The 24,029-nt window shown below is 39.1% G+C and overlaps 1 protein-coding gene across 1 annotated transcript in view; it reads left to right on the top strand.

Annotated features, from left to right (window-relative positions):
• The first annotated feature begins 4,560 nt into the window (after window positions 1-4,560).
• The window catches only part of LOC138001188 (uncharacterized), a 26,348-nt gene continuing 6,879 nt past the window's right edge, over window positions 4,561-24,029 (top strand). Inside the window, exons 1-9 of the mRNA XM_068847842.1 lie at window positions 4,561-4,699; window positions 10,608-10,738; window positions 11,113-11,221; window positions 12,492-12,621; window positions 14,815-14,944; window positions 21,487-21,600; window positions 22,479-22,659; window positions 23,686-23,772; window positions 23,809-23,969. Coding sequence (XP_068703943.1) covers window positions 4,561-4,699; window positions 10,608-10,738; window positions 11,113-11,221; window positions 12,492-12,621; window positions 14,815-14,944; window positions 21,487-21,600; window positions 22,479-22,659; window positions 23,686-23,772; window positions 23,809-23,969 — 1,182 coding nt within the window. The remainder of the gene's footprint in view (window positions 4,700-10,607; window positions 10,739-11,112; window positions 11,222-12,491; window positions 12,622-14,814; window positions 14,945-21,486; window positions 21,601-22,478; window positions 22,660-23,685; window positions 23,773-23,808; window positions 23,970-24,029) is intronic.

The following is a 24,029-nucleotide window of genomic DNA, read 5'->3' as shown; positions in this document are numbered from 1 at the left end:
GTTGCAAACTGGTGCGTAGAACCTTGTAGTTCAGATCGTAACGATATCAGGACTTCTTTACAATGGCGTCTACGTGCCACATACGGTTACGCTCCTTATCACATGTAGGGCAAAATTACTGAACGATGATTGGGGTTGGTTTGGGCTTCAAGAACGCTTGAAAAGCCCTTGCAAAAAAGACCTTGGTCGGAAACTCCTTAAAGTTTTGCTTGGGTGAAAATTGTTTAAATTGCATCATGCTATTAGCTAAGTTAAAAGAGACATTTCAAAAATTGAGCCCAAATTTGACTATGGGGTACGCTTGAAAAGCCCTTGAAAGAAAGACCTTGGTCGGAAACTCCTTAAAGTTTTGCTTGGGTGAAAATTGTTTAATTGCATCATGCTATTAGCTAAGTTAAAAGAGACATTTCAAAAATTGAGCCCAAATTTGACTATGGGGTAAGATTAAATGTAAAAATTAAAATGCCCGTGCGTGCTCTTAACTCACAGGACGTGGGAAAGAATATTAAGGTAGGCTTTTTCAGCAAGGAAAACACTGAAACACCCTGTATGGCATAGAAATCTTCTTAAAAACATTCCTTGAATTAAAACTCAATTTCTGGTACTTGAAAACTCCTTCAATACTCCTGGAATTTTGTAAACAAAATCCAGCACGACCCCTAGGCCCTCATGCAATTAAATTTACTTGTATTTTCAAAGTTTTCCAAATTGCTCTCGTTACATGAAGACTGTGGAAATACGTGTGAAGTTAATCCTTAATTACCTTTGGGTCCGTATACAAATCGCCGGCACAAGAGATGACAACGTTATTTTTTGTTTATTTTGCCGGTGGGCCACCACCATGTTACCACGTGCACATCCTTAATTGTGTCCGTGATACCAAAATTGTGTTAGTTATGTAACAAAACAACGGCTTAAATGCGAAAGAAACATGTCGCACGTTCGGTAGTGTTCTATTCGTCTCAGTGCAAAGAAAAAAGGTTTTTTGCTAGTATGCATATGAGGTGAAGCTATGATCTTCGCAGTTATGAACGCAATTTTTACAATTGCGTAGAGAAGCCTGAAAATTTCAGGACCTCAACGGGGTTTGAACCCGTGACCTCGCGATTCCGGTGCGACGCTCTAACCAACTAAGCTATGAAGCCACTGACGTTGGGAGCTGGTCATTTGTGGGTTCTAATGGTCCCGTGAGGAACGAATCAATGATCAAATGGTATATGAAATGATTCATACATGAACCCGGCACTGAAGCAATAAACAAGTTCTTTCCAAAGTTAGCATTTTGTTTAGTAATGTTTAATCAAGTTCTCTAAGAAAGGCAATGCGTAGTTAACACTGGGTAGCGGTTCGCGAAACTTCTCAATGGGCTGAACTGAAAATATTTCGAGGTTGGACTGGAACTAGCATGAAATAGAGGCTGATCCGCGCTCTGAAGCTGTTTATTCTTATTCTGTCCGCGTGAAAAATTGTCCCCAGCAAATGTAAATATTTTCTGATACAAAGTCTTCATTGAACTTTCTTAAATGCAAAAGCAAGAGGACAGAGTTGAAACAAAGGGAACTAAGTTTTATTTCCTTTTTTAACAAACTGATACTGAAACCGTGGACTCTGCCCTTGTGTTCACTTCCCGATAGCCATCAGCCTCGTTTTCAAAGCGAGACTGAGTGCGAGGCCTTTACCATATTGTACTCGCCTTCAAACCGAGTCTTAAGAAGTAAAAAAGAATTCGTGAAAGAGGGTGTGTCGAACCCGAAACATTGGCTTTTTAAATTATAACCAATAGACTACTTTAGCTTGTACGTTTTGTTTTCCCATTTGAGACCACGTGATGTTCCCAAGGGAATTTTCCTTTTGTTTTTTCATGCGTTATGCATACATATGCACGTGCATAAGACGACAATTGAAAGAAACAGTTCCCTAGAGTAACATCACGTGGTCTGAAATGGGAAAACAAAACATACAAGCTAAAGAGGTCCATTGTCCGAGACACGTGTTCATTGTGATAAAGCAAATAATACAGCTGCTACATAATGGCTTCAGCCTAAAGTCGCCCATGAAGCGTTCCCACTTGACCTCATCAAGGCGGCCATGTTGGTTTCCCTTCACAAAGAAACGGCGGCCATTTTTCGTCCTAAACTAATATCTCCAGAGCGAGTCTCTCTTCTTATAATAATACCGTTGATCACGTGGTTAGTCTATAATCCATTGGTTTACGAAAAATTTTACCCACGTGATAAGTGGCCATATTTTAAAACCAAAACAAGATAAAATTGTTTGCTTAAACCTGGAGATTAGTTTGACATACCAACATACCCGTCGTTTTCCTGTTTATAGACAGTAGCGGGAGCTCTTTGATGTCACTTGAGGATGCCACAAGAAAATCAAATTATTTGTTCACTATGCTGAAGGCACAAACTGTTTCAATCCGACGCCAGCTAAAGTATATGTACGGTGGCCCACAAGGGAAATGCGGCAAATTAAAGAGTTGCTGCAAATTAAATAAAGTTGCTGCAAATTAAAACATCAAATGTATGCGCGCACACTGAAGAAAGGGCAGATACAAGTCACAGGTCATTGTTTAAACAATACAGAACGTATTCTAAACATCCACTAAAGCTATCCTTAGGCTTAATAGCGCTTTGCACTATTACTATAAATAGACTTTGTCACATGAGCCCCCCGCGTAGACTCAGACAAACATTTCGATCTTCTGAAAGGAAATGTATGAGTGAGGTAAGCGATAGTGAAGGAACTTGAAGAGAAGAAAACTTTATAAATCTGGGAGTTGGTTCCTAAAAGGAGGTAGAATGGTTAGTGCTAAACAATGTTGATGTAAATCGGACTCAGTGTCCAGATAAATGACCATAAATTGCCGAAATCCCTCTAAAAGTTGCAGGAGATAAAGTCTTCATACCGCTGCCAAAACCATTGTAAGACATCGAGAAATGTAAGCCTTGGCTAATCGATTGAACGTGGGAATTCTTAACTTTGAAAAACATATATTTGTGCCGTACGAAAGGTCCCACGAGAGAAGTTCGGGTATATATATAAACAAAAATTTTGCAGTTATATTTATCTACAGATAGTTAATAAAAGTGCGCAAAAAACTTTATCAGTATACTTTTATTATATACCGAAGATTTCGCAGTAATTTAAATCTCATTAACTGCGAAAGATTTTTCCCCCACAAATATTGGAGCCACAAATTTCGCAGTTAACAAAATGTCTTTAACGGCGAAAGATTTCCCACTGAATGTATGTTGGAATCACAAATTTTGCAGTTATTGAAATGTCAGTAACGGCGAAACGTTTCCCCCTAAATATATCTTAGAACCACAGATTTCGTAGTAAATGAAATGTCACTAACGCCGAAAGTTTCCCTCTAAAGATGTATTGGAACCACAAAATTCGCAGTTCTCTATATTATTACGGGACAGATTTTGTAGACACAGCTGCAGCGTTTTAACTTTTTTATGCTGGCATGGAACTTCAGCACTCTGCCGTTTCAGGAGTACCCAATGAGAAAAATTTATAAAGTGATTGGATATCGCCTCCAGTAATATTTCAACAGTCACTAATTGTTTTTTGGTTGATTATTAACTTCTGTGGCAAAATTATATCCGCTCCCCAAAGCCAGCTAGAGCTAGAATTTAAAATACAATTTCCAGCCATCTTTACTGTAAGAGCTTTTCCCAGCCAGGATATTTACCAAAAAGGCATTTCCCCAGCCAGGAATGTCTCTTTCTCCCCTTTTTTTGCCAGCCAAAAAAATAACCAACATTTAGCCTGCTAGGAAAATAAATTGAGCCATTTTATCCAGGTGACACAAAAAAAATAACTCAACGAAACCTTGGTGGTGTTTGAGCCATTTTCTTTGCTTATGACTTCGGTGTACATTAACGCGGGATAAAAATAACATTTCTACTCTCTTACTGGTCTGTGGAAAATGTAAATCGTCTTTTCTTCAATCCAAATGAGAGCAAAGTTGTGAGATCGGAAAAAATAAATTTAGAGTTAGTTTACTTGATTTGAACGCAAACTTAAGACTGACACCAGGACCCACAAACAACCACGTTTCCAGGGTTCCAAACACTGGTAACGAGATTGGATTCATCAAGAGAATGTCTGGAGAGCACATTCGCCAAACGTTTAACGCGTACTTACTCTTCTTCTGCCCCACCTCCCCTCCAAAAGCTCATAATTCTGAACTTTATCTAAAATTACGCGTTCTGCTATCACTAGAAAGCAACGAAAATTTCGATGAACATTGTGCACAACTCACTATCCAGTACAGACAAAATCAAGTGACCGCAAGGCGCATTCCAGTATCCAAAACAATGACATTATTTAAGCCGATACAGAAATGAAATAGAACAAAAGCATTGTCTATCCAGCGCCAATCAGATACCTCGAAGACACACCCTCCCAGTAGCTGTAGAAACTCCACGCCAAGAACGCAAAGTCTATTAATTATAATATATAAATAAAATTTGGTGTATAGGAAATCATATACCGAAAAAGCACGGAACGTCTATCCTTCATGATGAAGAACCATAAGTGATGCAGATGGAAACAAATGCCACAAAGACACAGGCTATCGTTCATGATGAACTAAGAACAACTATGCGGTGCTTACGGACTCAAATGCCAAGAATGTCACAGATGTCACAGTCTTTCCTTGAAGATGAAGAATTATGCGGTGCATAAGAAATGAAATCGTGGGAAATCACATTTTACACTTGAGAGCTAAAAAACCAATATTCGGTGCAGAAGAAATCAAATAGGGAAAAGGTACAGTCTTTACTCAATGATGAAAACCAATTACGCGGTGCAGAAAAAATCAAATGCCCGGAAGGCTATCATTGACGATAATGAACAGTTTTGCAAGGCTGACCAAATGAAATGACAAGAGGGAACAGTCTATCCTCGACGGTGAATAACAGTTCTGCGATGCAGACGGAACCTAATTGCGATTAGGCAGAGTCTTTCCTAGCGACCAGAAAACAATTATGCATGCTGTGCTGAAGATATCACATGTTAGGAAAGCACAGTCTACAGATAATGATGAAGAATAGTTATGCGGTGCAGCAGAAAGCAAATGCCGGGAAGTCATGATCATGGTCTACAAATCCTTGACGATGAAAAATATTTATGGTGTGCTGTAGATATCATTTCCCGGGAAAGCACACCCTATAGAGAAAAGAACTTTACGGTCAATCGCCGGGATACCTGTCACTTTCCTTTTCTGCATACCGACTCCTCTTCATATTCAGATGAGGATCCATGTAGCCTTTGTTATGGCTTTTCATATCTAAAAATACAACCGTAGATTACTACATTATTATAACTGCTGATTATTACTCGCCAACTTGGATTTACTATCTATGCAGCCAAACTCTAGGCCGTAATCGCTCAAAAGTCACAATCGCTGCAAAGGCTTCAAAAGATAAGAGAGAACTGTTCACAGCAATCACCGCAAAAGCTTTGCTAAACCTCTAAAGACAAAAACTCCTTTTTTATGTCCAACCCCACACTTAAATCTTACATGACCGAAGGGCAATCGCTGCGAAAGCTTTACAGGATTGTTCACAGCAAAATCCATAACTGGCAATCATCGCAAAAGCTTTGATAAACCTGTAAAGACAATTTCAGCAAAAGTCCTTTTTTTAGTCCAACTCCACACTTAAATCTTACATAACCGGGAAGCAATCGCTGCGAAAGCTTTACAGGATAAAAGACAACTGTTCTCAGCAAAAGCCATAACTGGCAATCACCGTAAAAGCTTTGCTAAACCTGTAAAGACAATTTCAGCAATAGTCCTATTTTAAGTCCAACTCCACCACGTAAAATCTTACATAACCGGGAAGCAATTACTGCGAAAGCTTTACAGGATAAAAGACAACTGTTCACAGCAAAAGCCATAACTGGCAATCACCGCAAAAGCTTTGCTAAACCTGTAAAGACAATTTCAGCAAAAGTCGTTTTTTTAGTCCAACTCCACACTTATAAATCTTACATAACCGGGAAACAATTGCTTCGAAAGCTTTACAGGATAAAAGACAACTGTTCACAGCAAAAGCCATACCTGGCAATCACCGCAAAAGCTTTGCTAAACCTGTAAAGACAATTTCGGCAAAAGTCCTTTTTTAAGGCCAACTCCACCACTTAAATTTTACATAACCGGGAAGCAATCGCTGCGAAAGCTTTACAGGACAAAAGACAACTGTTCACAGCAAAAGCCATAACTGGCAATCACCGCAAAAGCTTTGCTAAACCTGTAAAGACAATTTCAGCAAAAGTCCTTTTTTTAGTCCAACTCCACCACATAAAATCTTGCATAACCGGGAAACAATTGCTGCGAAAGCTTTACAGGATAAAAGACAACTGTTCACAGCAAAAGCCATAACTGGCAATCACCGCAAAAGCTTTGCTAAACCTGTAAAGACAATTTCAGCAAAAGTCCTTTTTTAATTCCCAATTCAACACATCTTACATAACCGGGAAGCAATTGCTACGAAAGCTTTACACAATAAAAGACAACTGTTCACAGCAAAAGCCATAACTGGCAATCACCGCAAAAGCTTTGCTAAACCTGTAAAGTCAATTTCAGCAAAAGTGTTTTTTCCACTCCAACCTTGAGACCCCGGTAGAGTATTTGAATAGGGCGTTTCACAAACAGTTGTAAAATTAAGAAAACTGTCATTACCAAATAGATAATACTATTAATGTCCAAAAATACAAAAAACCCTCTAGCTTCTGCAAGGTAAAGGTAACCGTGTTGGATGGAGCTCTTCAAACAGGAAACGAACAAGGATTCTGTACTGCAAAATAAGAATTCTATGATAACAGATTAATTTTTCATTATTAATGAGCTGTGTTTGAAATGTAAGTGTCTAGTAACGCTTTTCAGTTTTAAGGCATAAATTTAATATTTTTTAATGAAAATTGGAGTCACTGGCTCCGCTCGCACTACACAAAATTTTGTTTGTTTTGCAACAAAAAAACTGTTAACAGGAAGGGCAATTTCTGATGTGAACGATTTTCTTGACCAAGCCTCAAGGGTTCCTTCGAGAATAATTAAAGGCCTAAAAATGCTTTGTCTGGAGACAAAATCCTTTGTCGATGGTCGAGGTTTTAACTTGATAGTGTTATCCATCTGTCTTTGTTACCTTTACATTTACAAGCTCTGGACAATTTCATTTCGTTCGTTCTTAGGTGCAATTGACAGATTTGTCTGCCGAATAAAATTTAATATTTTTTGCGATAAAATGTACAAAATGTGTAATAAAACACGAACATAATTGTCATGGACGTCATACCCTGCGGGCAGAGTCTCTTTCGATCTTCTCAGATACGTCGGGAAGAGGAAAGTAGATGGTTCTATGTTAGACAGAGTAAATGGGATTTAATGCCGCTTTTTTTCGCAGTGAGAGGTCATGACAGGCATATTTATTTTCTGTGGTTTTGTTCCTGGTTGGCAGGATTTGCCTTCAGATGTAAGAGCATTTTTAGTTTAAGCATTGCTTTTTTACGTGTCCTTACCGATATTTATTTTAATTGATAAATAAAATGTTCTTGAAATTTGGAAATCAAGACACGAACGCGAGGGCTATATTTTCGCGAATATGGAACAACACATATTACTCCGTTTACCATTCTATTTGCTGCTGGCATTTTGTCGAAACGAAATGACTGAAAGGAAAAGACCTTATGTGCTACAGTCAAACAAAAGTGTTTCTGAACAGTCATGGTTTAATGAAGGTGCATGCCATTGTCGAGATCAACATGATCAACATGATAAAATCAAAAGACGTTCTTACCGGCTGGACATACTTTTATGATGATCTCTTAACCAGGCTACTGGAACAGTGACCCTGCCCGCTGCTGACTGAAGGATGCACTAAAAATGGTTCACAAAATACAAAAGACAATTGAGACGGTCCATAAAGAAACTCATCAAAACATGCAAAAAGACATTCAGATAAAAGCAAGGACATAGATGAAAAGATTACTTACCTAGAAATCAGCAGAGTTTGGATGTAGCAGAAATTGTCCAAAACCCGTAAAAATTTAGTTGCATCACCCAAACTAGAGGCACAAAACAACGACCGCGACGATAACCGCCACTTCTGAGATGGAATATCCGCGCGCAATAAATAAAATGAGTTGTCTGTCTAAATCCCAACATTGACACAATAACAAAAGACAGGGATGTTTAAAAAAGAAATTGCATTGTTTGCTGACAGCGTTTTAATGACTGACGCATTCAGTTACCATTTGGTACACGCCTTTTTTCACTTTCAAAATTTCTATCAATTTAGTGACAATTTTATACACGCCCTCGACTTTGCACTAGCCTGCGCTGCACCTTAGTTATCACTCACAGCCAGCGCTATGTTCTTTGAACTTTCCTGACTAGCTGTCATTTTACTTCTCCAGCCAAAATTAACCAGAGCACAATTTCAAAAGCCGCAGGAAGCCAGAAGGGAAGTGAATTTTTTTTTTTCTAGCCAGCTTCGGTATTCAAAGGGTCGACCACAGCAAGAAAAACGTTTCGGCACAATTCCCAGCTAGAGTTTCTCATCCATTATTTAGTAACCAGCCAGCAAATTCTTAGCCTGAGGAGCGGATCCGTTGGGTACTCCTGAAACTACATTTTTTAAATCGATATTGGTGCATCTGCTCTCCAAGAATTTTGTTAGAATGTGTCAAGTTTTCATACGGTGTGGCGCACTAAAATCATCGACAGCAAGTTGCAAGTTGTAAGAAAAATAAGCTTACTATTAGTTGTTATAAAAGCGTAGTCTAACAATTTAACGCTAACAATTGTTGTTCAGAAAAAAAGTTAAATTAAATTCTCAGTGATCCTGAAAAACAATTTGATGAGCTAACTATTATCGCAGAGAACGCCTAATTAGTTTTAAAGGTAATGGAAAATACTATGAAAAGGTAAACAAATCTTTTCCTCATTGAAATTGGGAAAATATTTCATTTTTTGGCCAAGGTAAAGATCTTTAATTAAGTCAGCTACAAATAACAATGCTAAATTTTAATTTTTTAACAATGATTTATTATTTGCAGATCGATTTGCTATTGTTCGTCCAAGGTCAATTAAATAATGTGAGAAAATTAATGGCCTTTTAAAGTTACCAGTTGCAAGTGTTTTTTTCTGTCTATAAAGATCGGGATGTGGTGTTTAGAAAACCACGAAAAATTACATTTGAAACTAAAATATTGCACACACTTGTGACAGTCAGAAAAAAATTATCAAGTGACAGCCTTTGTGTTAAATTAAAAGGTTAAAAGCTCTTTTCTAAAACATACTATGAAATTACACACAACGCAAGCCATTAAAGCTAAGTGCAAAATGATGTGTACTTTATCATTTTTACATTGTCAAATTAATGTGCTCAGCATAAAGGCAAATCATTGAAATATTACCTTTTATCGACATGTGATTTTAAGTAATGAATGCTTTCATTGAGCGACTGTAATGTGATATTGAGGAACTCTGGTATTGATGATGTGGGTATTGAGTGGGTAGTGTGTGGAAAGTAATCTGTGGTATGGTACCACCTCTGTAGAGTAAACAGTTTTCTATCTTTGATTGATGAAGATGATTTCGTGTAAAGGTAGTGGTCAATTCTGTCTGATCATCAAAATGCTGTTTTGGCTCAGCAGTTCATCTCACTTAAAGTTACTATTGAATCCATAGATTCCACCTGTAATGTACAGTGTACACTGAAACAAGTTGGTTACAATTTTATGTACACATATCATTGATGTGTAAAAAATTGCTTCTATAATATATATTGTAACTAGTGTTCTGCTTTTAGTTATCCTCCGATGGTTAGTTATGGCTGAATCATGTGGAATTTTACATTTTCTGTTAGGCCAGGATTTCTCAGACCTTACTTGCCAAAATAAGATTAAATTCCACAATCAATGAACCAATTGTTTGGGTTTGTTTCATGACACTTTGAATTGAAATAGCAGTCATTTAAAAAGTTTCTGTCTCTCTTGAGGAGGGCTTTCATTAGAAGCTGGCTACTGCTGGAGCTCCGAAGGTTGTGGGTCATCAAGTCACTGGGTACTTGGTCTAAAAAGTTCTGCTAGCATAACAAACCTCTTGAAATGTTTACAACCTCAACCACTCCATAGTGCAAAAATGTTCAAAATTTGCCTACACTTGTCTTCTTGAGTATAATTCATACGTGTTCTTCATTTTCCCTGTGTTTAGCAATTGCCTATGTTCGCGATCAAGACACTTTCTGCCATTTTTAGCAGTATCATAGTAAAGTTAGTCTCTCTTTCATGTCGGCTGTTTAATAAAGCATACCAGACTGAATTATTTGCATTCTTTCCAAAGAAGTCACATTCTGGAACAGGAATTTGAAGACGTTTTTACTTTTATTCTATATTGTTTCTAATCAATTCTGTGGTATTTTTGCTTACTGAAGAATATTTTAATAACTCTTTTATTGCCTTCGAATGAAGTGAAAGTCTTGTAAAAATTAAAAACACTGTTTCTTTTGTTCATAAATATTTTGTCATTTAATAAATTGCCATTTAGTCATGATTTTTGACTTTTCACACGTATTTTAAAGTGTACAAAACTGACTCAGATCTCACAGTCATACAAAATTTCTTAGATAGATGTTTTAAAAGGAAATATACATCTATTAAGAGAATTGCCATTCGAGATCTTTTAGAAAAGGCAGATAAGAAGCTTTTGAAGGTATGTTTGGTTGACCATGACTGCCTGCTCAGAAATATTATTCCAAAGAAGAAAGAAACAAAGTATCATCTTAGGAACAGAACTGCGTATCACCCACAAATAAATTCTGATAGATTTAAGACAATATACCAGGATCTTTATCCTTTTCTGAGAATCTGGACAGGTGTTAATAGTTTTTCAAGCCATTTTTACAAGTTGTGGTATGTACAGATACAAAATGGGCTTTCTTGAGCATGCTTGGTCCTGTTTTGTCATACTCATTACACATGATGTCATTTGAGCAGCTTTTTACAGGTGGGGTCACCCGAAGAGTGAGGAGATTGTTATAATGGCTTTGAGATCAGCCTTGTACATGTAGCTTGTTCTTTACGAAGGGAGCCTTCACTTTACTTGATAAATCTGTGTTGGGTTTGTTTTCAGTATGTCAAGATTTCATGGTGCGGGAAGATGGAGCCCTTGCACAACGACTTCAAGAAGAAGAATGTAATAAATAAGATTTGATTGTCTTGTAATGATACAACTACGTGTAACATTAGTTTTCAGTATTACAGAGGTACAGGTGTATTTTGTTACTTGGAGGATAGCATAGTTTATAATTTTTGTATTCATATTGCAAATGTAAAAATGTAAATGCTTTGTTTATAGTGGAAGTGCCAGTTCACAGGCACCCCACTTTTATTAATTTGAAAGAAACATGATTAAGAACCCCAGTTGAATACGGGACAACCGCATGCAAACCCAACGCCCTAACCAATGGACGACATCGGTTCCCTATTAAAGAGTCAATGTATAAAAAAATACATTTCCAGGAAAAGATGAGTAATGACTCTTTTTACGTAGCACATTTAGGTGGTCATCAAGGAATTTTATAGATAATAGTAGGGGTCTCAAATGGTAAATTCCGACTCGCCGAGATGCTGAGATCCATGTTTGTGAATCCGAGACCGAGACCAAAACATTTATTCACATGGAAATAAATGTAATATAAACAAGACTTCGAGACTCTTCGCAAAGGCTGTCGAGATTTCAAGATAGGATGAAAAGTTTGTGAGTGCCAATATTTTGGAGGTATCATTCGCCACCCCTATTAGTTGATGCATGTTTTAATTATACTGTAAATCAGCTTTTTTGCTGCTACCAGTCACTGTTGGGCTTGAGTGCGGAGGGTTACCTCAGAGGCCACTTAATTAAGAGGAAACTTTGTCCCCTTATCACATGTGTTATTGTGCTCCTGTTTCCCTGTGTAGCGTAGACCAAAGTTCTTGAAATGTTGGTATTGCTCAAAAACATTTCACCCTTTCAATGTTAGTGTGAAAATTAGCATGAAATGTTGTTGTTTTTATTCTTAGTGTTTCTTGTGTCGCTGTCATTGTTGTGCGCAGCTCTAATAAGTGGCTTGTCCCTGGTCTGATTTGAACATTTCATTTGATTTGTTCTGATTTCAGTTGATTTGTAGTCTCCCAATTATTAGTAGAGCACTCGTGCTCGGCTAAATAACTGTGAGACTTAAATAAATTGATTATTATTATTGTTAGAAAGTTCCTTGTCACCAATAACATGCACCTACAAGGGACATAACACTAAAAATCATGTCCCTTGTGGGTGCTTCCCTTGGAATTCCAAGGTCACATCAGCAGTCTGTCAAGTATGGCAGTGAATACCAATGATGGCAGTAAAAAGTACATAGCAAAAAATAAAATGCTGTAGGCTTAACTGTCTTTGTTGTTACTCAAGTCTTGTCTCTTCTTTTTAGTCGGAAATCATTATCTCAGAAATCGCAGTGAAAGAAAAACTGTCCGTGAAGATGTGAAGGCAGCAAAAATTACATACTTGGAAGAAGTAAGAAGTGCACAAATCTTGCCTGTCGCTGAAGTGCACAACATGTAAGTTAATACATGTATGCTTTCTTTGATGTACATTTTTTACTAGTAGGATATGTACATATACCAGTATATAGATAATAGCTGGGAGTCAGAGAAATACCTGTTGTCAGCTTTATCTTCTTGGCTGCAGTCTTCACATCTTAATGTCTCAAATAAACTTAGTTGAGGTTTTGATTTTTTGCAGATCTCAATAATTTATCTCTTGCTGTCTGCAATAATATGAATACTTCACTTGCAATCAGCTGTATTAAACTTGCAAGGCTCACAGACCAGCAGTTCCTCTTTCTCAGTTGATGCCAATTGACCAAATGCAAAAATGGCTGCCAACAAATTATTATTTTGGCTTTGTGTTAATTAGCTTAAGTAGCCTCGTTTTACAGCCCAAATTCTTTCAATTTTACATGTGTCAATGAGGCTACATGTACATGAAGTTAGCCTAATTAACACAAAGACGAAAGAATTATAGTTTGTTGGTGGCCATTTTGGTATTCAGTCAGTAAAATACTCCAATATTAATTTATTAATTTTATGTGTATGCCTGTCATGTTTATTGCAATGTGTAATCTTCAATGTAAAACACCATTGTTGGGCTTTTCACATCTTTTCTTAAAGATGTCTTGATGGCCTTGATTACCTGCACGAGCTAATCGTAAAAATGTAGTGTACACTTAAGTGAAGGCACAGACAAGTGGTCCTTTGCCCCATCAATATGTTAGTGAAGTTAAAAATTTTTATGAATTAAAGACATGCACCTACATGTATGTTTTAATGTTGGGCGTGGGATGTTTGCGTACATTTACATATACATGCTGTAGGTCATTTTGTTCCTTAGGTTAATGCTTTGGTGCGCAATAAAAGACAATACACACAACTTGGGCGTAAACGAGGGGCAGGGAATGTACTGGCAAGGCTTGGATAATACCCACCGCCGGTATGGACCACCGGATGAGGGGCCTCGGCAACTAGCCGAGGGGGTGCCTCATGCCTGTATTGCAAGGCGGGCATAGTTGCTGGCATAATGTCCTGGGGCCAAGTTAACCCAGTCCAGCAGAGTAACAATATGCCCCCTCCCTAACAGGGCTTCAGCACAGGGCTGAAGGGGTGCCGCAGGCAGCAATTCCCCGCCCAAAACGCTGAGATAAACGAGGAGTGCCCTGTGCGAAGCCCATTTAGTGGTTTTGCTCCCAATTTGACAGGGAGAAAAAATGACCCCATCTCCACGGAGTTGCAATAGCGAAAAGCAAACATTGCCTGCCCCAAAGGTGAAAGTAGAGAACCGACGAGTGGAGATAGGGGTCGAAAGTACGACATGAGCATAAAAAAAATAATAATAATAAAATTAGAGACTTGAGGGGATAGGACCCTCACACAAAACAATTAACTGGAGGGGATAGGACCCTCGCACTAGACATTTGAATGGAGGGGATAGGACCCTCGCACAAAAAATTTGACTGGAAGGGATAGGACCCTCGCACTAAACATTTGACTGGAGGGGATAGGACCCTCGCACTAAACATTTGACTGGAGGGGATAGGACCCTCGCAAAAAACATTCGACTGGAGGGGATAGGACCCTCGCACAAAACATTAGACTGGAGGGGATAGGACCCTCACACAAAACATTCAGCTGGAGGGGATAGGACCCTCGCACAACACATTTGGCTGGAGGGGATAGGACCCTCGTGCAAAACATTTCCGTCAAAATAGTCATTTCCAATAGTACTACATGAACTTGAGAGGGCAGAAAGCCTAAGGAAAGAGAATGTCACAGAAAGCCCTCAAGTGCCGAATGGGCCTTTTTCCTTTTTTGTTTTAAAGGAGAAACATGGCATTAAGCTTAGGATAGTGCTATCACCCATGCGATGGCTGGCATGTGGCTGAAAAGGGGATGAAAGGCAATCGTATCGAGGAGAAATGAGGGTGGGGGGGGGGGGGGAAGCAAACGCACACAGCAGGCTTCCAGGGGGATGCCAACATGATTGCTGTACCCATAGGTGAAAACACTATAGGTTCAGGACAATACAGGAAAATCTGAATTAAGTTATCCAAGGAACTGTCATAGATCATTACTGATTGTTAGAAAAATCCAAGTTTCAATGAGATACTCAAGTGCTTTCAAGGATTCCAGGGGGTTGTTAGCAGGAGGAGCAAGAGGCCAATGACTGAGGAACCTGACATATTGTTTCCTTTGGAGTCCTGATGTAAGCTTGGTATGTGACCCAGAATTTGAAGAGCCAGTTGAAAATGCCAGTGATTCTGCTGGTTGTAGCAGCACCAATACTAAAGCTGTGAGAGGCAGAGGAGGAGCTGTCATTGTCACAGAGGTTTAAGAGAGACCATAAGTTGTTGGTGTGTGAAGTCTGGGTGAGATATGGTCCACAGGAGAAGCTGAAGAGTAGCTGGCCAGGGTCTTGAGTTGCAGTTTTGAGCATATAATCTTGCAGGGCAGACGATGCATAAAGGTCTGAGTTTGACCTTGCAAAACTGAGCCTGGCTGTCTCCCAGAAAGGGTCAGTTTTGGACTTTTAAATTGCAGTGTCAAATGAAGTAGGGTGAAGGATGTTGAGATGGAAAGAAATGTCTGTTCTAGCAAGGTGGGACTGAGGGTCGAAATTGCCATTGCAGGTAAATTCGCTGCTTCTTAAGAAGCCAAAAAATGAAAGGGTAAATGCAGCCCATAACATAAAGGAGTCAACATTTGGTAGACTTAAAAGGTTGTAACTTAGTATACTTAGATGCTATGGAGAACTGATGAGATGATCAGGTGGCAAGCCTTCTTGCATTCCCATGGGAGAGCTTGATCCCCCTCAAACTTTTGTGAAGGACTGGCATAGCCAGAATGTCCAGGAGACAGCCAGACTCAATGTGAAGGTTGTCAAGTGCTGCCAGATAAACATAATCGTGTCGTAGGAGCCTGTATTGCACAGATGAGTAACAAAAGGGATCAGGGTGAACTTGTGAGCAGGTCGAACAGGGAGGGGGTATGGAAAGCTGATTAAAAATGAAGGGGCACTCCGTAGGCCAACGGGACGGGCTGTGTAGAGGTAGTAGTGGTTTTTCCGGGCCATTCCCTGGAGCTCCCTCAGGGGTGAATGGGGATTATTCTGGAGGCAGGTTACGGGGTCTGAAATTGCGCCTTCCTGGTTGCTAATGCAACTAAAAAATTGAGTACTGGCGACCAGAATTTCACAACTGGTCACCATTGTTAAGGTCAGATCTGTTTGCCAAGAGGTGTCTTACTTTTTATCCTGAGACTGTTTTGAAATAGAAATGAAGGAGTTTTTCCGTTAACAACCTCCATAACCTCACAAGCCATTGTTTCTCATAAAATATGTATTGCACGGGGAAAAACGACTCAGTAAAGAGATTCAAGGGCTGGTGTGAGGAATGTACCACTATGGCGGATTGTGTTCGACAGGGTGTGACTAGTGTTTCCGTAGCTGAAATTTTCGACAAACTAGGGGGCAGATAGATTTCATTATTACATGTACATTCAAGGTCGGATACCTTTGCTCTCCAAAATGTGCGCTTTTGAAAGTGAAAAGATAATGCTTGACACATACACAAGACCATGCGGTCGTTGCTTTCTGGTATCCATAAAACAGGTCAAAATGTACTAGTTAATTTGGACCCTGGGTTAGATGTCTGTTTTAGAGGGGGAGGTTTGTGGCTGTTTTCCTACGAAAGTCAACATCATAGGAAGGCCATGCCAAGCCCGCAACTTCCTTTGAATGGTCGCTTGATAGGGGAACATCTCTACCGCCCTTTGGGGAAAAGAAGTGAGAAGTGCAGAACCAGGGGTGGATCCAGAGTAGTTCAAGTGACTTGCAGAAATCACTCAAATTTCTTCCAAACCTTATTTTTTTCAGCCCTTTATTGCAGTTCACGAAGTCAACTATCCTTCTTGTTTTAATTTTTTTGAGAAATATGACAAGAAAATCGCTCCCAATTGATCGACAGATAAACAGCTTACTTCAACAACAAATCAAAACAAATCGCGAAATTCTGAAATCCCTGTTCAAGACAATGATTTTTTGCGAAAGAAACAACATAGCCCTCAGAGGTCCACGAGATGATGATCCACAAAATGCCAGTCTTTCTGGAAACTTTCAGGCACTATTAGAATTTCGAATTGACAGCGGCGATCAAACACTGCAACGTCACTTGAAAACTGCACCCAGAAATGCGACATATTTCTTAAACCCGTCAAAACAAGATGATTACAACTGTGGGTGCTATCATAGTGAATAATTTGTCGCAGGAAATCAGGGGGAGCAATTATTTTTCTATTATGTCTGACGAAGCAGCTGACGTATCAAACAAAGAAAAAATCTTTCAGTGGTGATCAGATTTCTTGATTCAACCAAAACAGTCAGAGAAGGGTCTACCTTTGTGAGGATGGAACGACAGGAGCAGCTTTCAAAGATTTAATGTAGCTGATTTAGGATTATCTATGGATGACTGTCGAGGCCAATGTTATGGTGCGGGAAAATGGCATTCGGAGAGCACCAAATTTCAAATTTTCTTGGGGGAGCATGCCCCCAAACCCCCCTAGTTTAGTTGGTGCAAATCACTCATGAAAAATCCTGGATCCACCCCTGAGAAAACCATACAGAAAATGCCGACAAGAATCGAGCTGGGCTTACTTTTTCCGAGAGGAGGGGGAACTCTTTGTGGTTTACCGATAAAGGAAATGGAAAGCCCGGGAAGGTCGTTATCTGGAAGGCGCGAGTTTTCTGGCAGCACCGCGACAAACTCAACATACTCACCCTTTAATGTTGCGCGTTTAACTTTGGTTGGAACATGTGCTGATAACGGCGACTGTCCTTGAAAAATGGGGAAGGAATGTTGTTGCTGGCACTGGGATGGTTGAGAAGGCTGGCGATGAAGTCGAAGTCGTCGGTGAGTAGCAAATGGCGGGAGTTTGTCGAGGTTGCACAGATTGAGGCGGAGGCTATTGAGGTTGGAGCAGGAACTGATTTGGCGGTAGATTCCTCGATTTTCGTCCACGATGATGGAAATAAGAGTGGCTAACGTGGTTGGGGACGTGTCTGTGTGTGAAGCTCTTCTTGCTTGGACGCCATCTTGGAATAAAATTTGACCGTTTTGACCGCTGTTTCAAGCAGCGCATCGTCAGGGATGGTGACAATTGGTGGGTCTATATAGGATGAAACTTCCTCAGCAGAGGCACTTGAAGTAAAGGGGGTTCACGGTGGAGCGTGAACGTTTCTCTGCGGGTCAGATGGACGCTTGGTGTACGCGAGCTACAAGATGGTGCGGAAGGAACAACGGTGTGAAGCCGTCCAATAAATTGTTCCCGAGTTCCAGTAATAAATAAAAGGTTTGAGATAGCAAGGGGCGTAAAAACCGCGTTTGTGAGGTCAGCAAATTCCCCAGCAAAGATTAAATTGCTCAACGGAAAAAACAGAACTAGTTGAGCTTTGGAAATGTCAAACTGAGAAGGCTCGCATGGCGGGATGAATGAAATAGCCAAATAAGGTAGTCACGTGATGGGAAGTCACGCTCTCCTCCCAGGCGCTGCCCAGTATTTGCTTACCAGCATTAACATCTATTTTATTCTAAAATATCATTTAAATTGCAACCAAACTAGGTCATTTTGTTTCAACCTTTATGGGTCAACTTGTTTGAACCTAGATCAAGTTGTCTTGTCAGTTTGGGGCAGTTACAAAACACAGGTCAAAGGTCATTGTTTTACCAATACCAATTCCGAAACAACCCTAACCATTCACAAGTGCAAACATTAAGCCTAAACATGTTTCTTTAGGCCTAATTAGGCTTAAGGATAGCTTTAATGCATGTTTAAGATGCTATCTATTGGTAAAACAATGACCTGAGACCTGTGTTTTATACCTGCCCCAAATGGACAGTCTAGGTTGAAACAAGTTGCCCTAGGTTGAAACAAAATGACCTAGTTTGGTTGCAAATTAACCTAAGAAACAAAATGACCTGAACATATATATTAACAAGGTCGTGAATTACTCTTTTTAATCTGAGTGCAGCTGTAGTAGCCAACACCTTGAACTTATGTGTAGACATGGGTGTGGGACCTGCAAAAATCACAATTCTGAAAAAAAACTTTGAAAACCTTTGATCTCTCTTCTCATCCCAGGTTTTGCTTTCTGTTTTCAGAGCTCTTTACAATTTTTTTTTAATTTGGCTGTGTTGACGAAAATACCTTTACCCAAATTAAAAAAAATAGAGAATCACTTTACAAGTACAGTATATAATCTTCAAATGTTGTAACTTAAAAACCAGGCTTCAAGTATCCCTACAGCTTTCAATGGTTCTCAGTTTAATGTACTTGGTATAAAAAAGGTTTATTGGAAGTATTTTAGACCTTGTACATCCATACATGTACATACATGTATGTACTCTAGGTAAAAGGTCATGTGGCTGACACAAGGCAGCATTCTTTAGGCCAAAAATAACAAACTTCTTTAAACTTCATGGTGGCCATGGTTTTTATCTGAGGTGAGATAAAAAACCTTTGTTTCTGTTTGCCTCAGGTCAACTTAATCTGGCTTTTGCAATAATATTGTTTTTGTTTCCCATATACAAGGTACTGCAGCTACAGTAGTAAAAGTGAATCTTTTCTTACATTTTTTTGTAGAGCTTTTCATGATATTGTGAATGTAACTGTGAATGCATGCACATCCAGAAACAACAAAATTCCATTCCTGTTTATTTCTTTTTGTTTTCTTCTCATGTCTGTGTAGTTGAGCAAGGAAAAGCATTTTGCATGAATTTCTTATGATTATTACACAAAACTTGTAACATTACAGTGTTTAAATTAATTAAAGAAGTTATGATAAGCAGTTAAATTTAATGTTAGGTGTAAAGAATTATTTCTTTGAGTGAGGTGTGACATTAAAACAAGAACTGAGTAGATAATTATCATTCTTAGACTAGATACATGTATTGAGCTGTGCAGAGCTGTGCTGATTTGTGCCTTTTTATAATCATTCCACATTTGATGAGAACTCAGCTTGACTGCTTGCTTTTTTAGAAAATCACGCTTTCTCATCTTCTGCCTCAGTTCGGATGATATCCACGGTGAAGATTTACTTTTCACTTTTCTTTTCCTTATCGGGGCATATTTATTCGCAATTTTCAGAAACAGAGATTTCCAAACTAACCACATTTCGTTTGGGTCATCCAAAAGAGAAGCAAGATGGAAAGGTGTCTCTTTTATGTCATCAATGATGGCATCACTATCAAAATTTTTAAATTGGCGAGGTTCAATTACCTTTGGATCAGTTTTGGTCGTATTATGTTTATGAATAGCATAGATAAGACTGTGGTCAGAAATACCAACGTGTAAGACCCCATGATTTGTTATGATATCTGGTTTGTTAGTGAATATGTGATCGATTAGTGTACTGGTAGCAGTAGTGATTCTCGTTGGCTGATCTATCAATTGAATGTATTGGTACGTTTCAGTAATAAACTTTAAGTGTTCAGTATTGCGGTCAGGGGTTTGCGGTAATAGATTACAGTTAGTATCACCAACAATCATACTCTCCTTATCTTCTTTATCAAGTTTTAGCAGGTAGGATTCGAATTTTTCAAAGATTTCAACCTTCTAGTCTGGAGGTCTATACCAAGTTGTCAGCAGGAATGGCCTGGACTTGGGCTTTTTAATTTCAACCGTCAAAATTTCTAAATCTTCGTGAGAGGAGAGGTCTTGTCTGTTTACGTAATTCAAGGATTGTCTAATGTACAAAGCTACACCACCACCATTTCTATTCCTATCGCGGCGGAGTATATCGTATCCCACAATGTCTACCTGGCTATCGTGAATTGTTTTATCCAATTTCGTTTCGTCAGAAACCCATAAGGGTTGAAACGTGTAACGGCCCCTTGTGTGCTGGGAAACAAGCTTCTGAATATTCAATTTGTTAAGTACCATATTTGGAACAACAAGAGCGAGGGGTTTCCAAATATGGTACTTAGCACTGAAACATTCAACCAATCAATTCGCACTGAATATTCGGAAGCTGTGAATGCGCGTTACACGTTTCAACCCTTATGGGTTTCTGGTTTCGTTCAATCCAAGTATGTCAATTGCTTTATCTTCCATGAAGACACACAATTCGTCATGGTGGCAAGTTAGGCTACAGATATTAAGAGAAGCAATTTTAAATCTCCTCATTTTTGGTAAAGTAGGGAAGTTAGGGCTTAAGTTAGATGAATGTAAGATGCTATCCCTTACACAATTCATACTAAGATCATCATCCTGATTTAATGACTTGTCATTCTTCTTACTTGGTTCAAGTTATTGTTCCACAGTTGTTCTTGTTCTGTTCCGTCGTTTCATTGTGTTTCATTGGCCCTGAAAAGCCCCTATGGGGAGCGGTCAATTAAGTATGTAATGTATTGTATGGTACAGATTAAAATATGGTAAGTCTCACTCCCAGCTAGTCTCCCTCACAGCCGTTTTTTGGATGTCACGCAACGTTCCTAACTCCCAGCAGTCAATGGGTTAAACTATGATGTAAGTCAAGTAAAACTGCTTTTTACACTGTCAGAAATGTTGCCAACCCCCCGGGTCTTTAATAATAATTATTAAATTAAATTAGAAATTTTCTGATAGATGCTGTCTTGCAATCCCTTGGTCGTAAAATTAGTTTGGACACTGAGGAACCCATGAACCATTCACAAAGAATCGCAGAGATGCAACTTCGTGTAACGATAGTATTGTTTAATGATGTAATGCACCCAAAGAAGGATTAAGGTAGTTGCATTGCAATAGAAAAAAGGACAACTGAAAATCAAACTTCAGAGTTCATTTTTCAAATTATGACTTACACGTACAAGTAACAATCGGTCAAATTTAATGTTACAGGTAGGGAAGGGCACTCTCAAGGAGCGTGCTCTTTTGTGTGACACTGGCACCTCATGTGAGATGGAACTCAACAAAGCTAATCTAAACCAAGCTGTAACTCTTCCCTACCTGAGAGTAAGACTTGTAAATTTTACCCTGGCTAACATCAGACGATTTTACTCTCCAATTGGGTGCGCTTTAGGCGTGAATGGATAAATTCAAGACTTTTTGGTATAAAGAAATGTTCACAATGACAAAAAAACATTTTTTTTGTTTTTGTGTTGAATAGAAACTTAGTTTAGTGTAATTTGAATCGTCATAGATCTAGTAAAGTTAATGATTGTTTATATTAAATTGTCAATTGGGAGCTTAAGCACGCGATGTTTTGAGGCATGGACGGATATCGGAAGTGATCATTTTTCACGCAAGGACAGACAACTGTGGTCTCTCTCAGATTTTTTACCTAATCGTCTCTAATTGTGAAAAGATACTTAGCAGTGTGAATGTAGTAGTGCCAAGACAAGTTAAAAAGGAAAACAGCTAACATCCAGTTGCCGTCTGTGACTCTGCAATGTCATTGTGTGCTTACATGTAAGCTCCGTAATATGACTGACAGTCAGTCAAGCAGAATGACAGGAACTTGAGTCAAACCTAAAATTCAATATAGTAACTGGGATTTTACGGTATGATTTTTTATGAAGACAAACGTTCGTTTTTGTTAGATCTGAATGCCAGCAGAGGTCAGATTTTCTCCATCACTTAATGTTTTCTCAATGTATTTATCTACAAAAGGTTAATTAAGCATCATCTCTGCAGCATTATTGCACTAGTACTGCTTCTTTGTGACTGTTGTGGGTGTAATTGTTTGGGATGCTTGAAATTTCATGTTGCGCGGCCTCAGACAAAAGAATGAAATTTAAAGAATTTCAAACACTTGCTCTTAACTTTAAGAGCCGGCAGAAGTGGCTGTTTGACAAAAATAGATCTGAGACATCATTTCTTTGCTGTTGAAGGAAATCGCAAGGCATCTGCAAGAAAAGGAATCGTTAAAATTGGAGCGTGCAAGGCAACGTCGTATTGAACGACAACAAAAGGAAGAAGCAGAGGGCAAAATGCTGAGTGAAGCTCTTTCAAAGCTAAAAGAAAATGGAAAAAGTCGTGTGAATCATTTTGAAGTGGCTGAAATTCAGACAGGTTAGTCAAATTCTTCTAATCAAGAATCAACCCAAACAACCTTCTAATAATACTTTCAAATGTCGTTATCTGGGTAATAAATAATAGTACTTAGTTATAGGTGTTTGCTGGTGTCATTGTTACCCTGTCTAGTTTATGAAATGATGTCATTCTGAGCAGGAACAAAACAATTCCCGATCAGTGTCTACCGTGAAATTACAGTACTGTGCAACCTCTTTCGAGTCTCGAGTCTCGCGAGGATCGAGGAACGGCAGTCGAGAATCAAGCAGTTCCTGTTGTGATTTAATCGAGGAGTAATGCTTTCGCGAAAGCTGAATTGATTATGAATAACTGACAAGGTTTCCCGTCCGTGATTTTGTGAGAATCAAGTGTGGAGGATCTAGTTTGATTTCGAGTGAATCAAGTCTCGATTCTCGAATTGATTTTTGATCCTCAATTCTCGTGATGATCGAGTCTAGACTGTCAACTTACTTTTGCATGGTTCTGTACTGTAAATTCGAACTGGGATACAGGAGAGGATCTCTGCCGTAGGGGCAAGACATTGGCAAGACATTGGCACAGCGAGGCTCAGAGTACAGTAGTTTCCATGGTGGCCTTCCCCCCCCCCCCCCCCCCTACACCTTCAATCTTAGACAAAACTCTTGGGAAAAATTCTAGCTTTGGCATCATTTGACATGCACTCACAAAGCATATCCGTCCTTACCCCTCTTCCCCCTTATTACCAATGTTGTAATAATGAGGCAAAATACTGTGCAAGCCTTTGGCCGTTTTTTTAACCAACATTGGAATGTGGGGGGAGGTGGGGAAGCAGGAAGAATTTAATCTTAATCACTGACAAATCAGAGTGCCACATTTTCCCAACGAGTTTTGTCCAAAATGGTAGGTAGGTCTCATTTTGCCACTGCTTACTTTGCACTTTTAAAAACTTTTTAAAATCACTCTTTAATACTTTTAGGTGGTTTTACTGTAGCAGTGCAGAGATTTTAATGCTAAGATTGTATTACATTGCATTAAATTTTGTCACAGCACTGGTTCCTGTGGGTTCTAGAGATCGCCCAGTGCATACAGATGATACGAAACCTCATCAGAAACTATCAGCAAAAGGTAGTAACAGTAGCAGAGGATCTGATAATGGCAACGGCATGGGAGAAGGAACTGTCGTTCAGCTGCCGCGACCGGCTGAGGGAGGACGCCTTGAGTGTGACAGGATTATTATGGATGATGGAACAGCTATTCACTTCTTTGATGAAAATGACGATTCAGGTGTGAGGGAAGAAGCCCACCGAAGATCAAGAGAACGACAGGATGAGGTGGGAAATTCTGACGAGTGACTGGTTCAACAAAAAAGTTTAAATATAGTGGCTGGTATT

The sequence above is a fragment of the Montipora foliosa genome, chromosome 4 (genome assembly GCF_036669935.1).
Source record: "Montipora foliosa isolate CH-2021 chromosome 4, ASM3666993v2, whole genome shotgun sequence".
Classification (NCBI taxonomy): domain Eukaryota; kingdom Metazoa; phylum Cnidaria; class Anthozoa; order Scleractinia; family Acroporidae; genus Montipora; species Montipora foliosa.
This window is presented reverse-complemented; position numbering and strand designations above follow the sequence as displayed.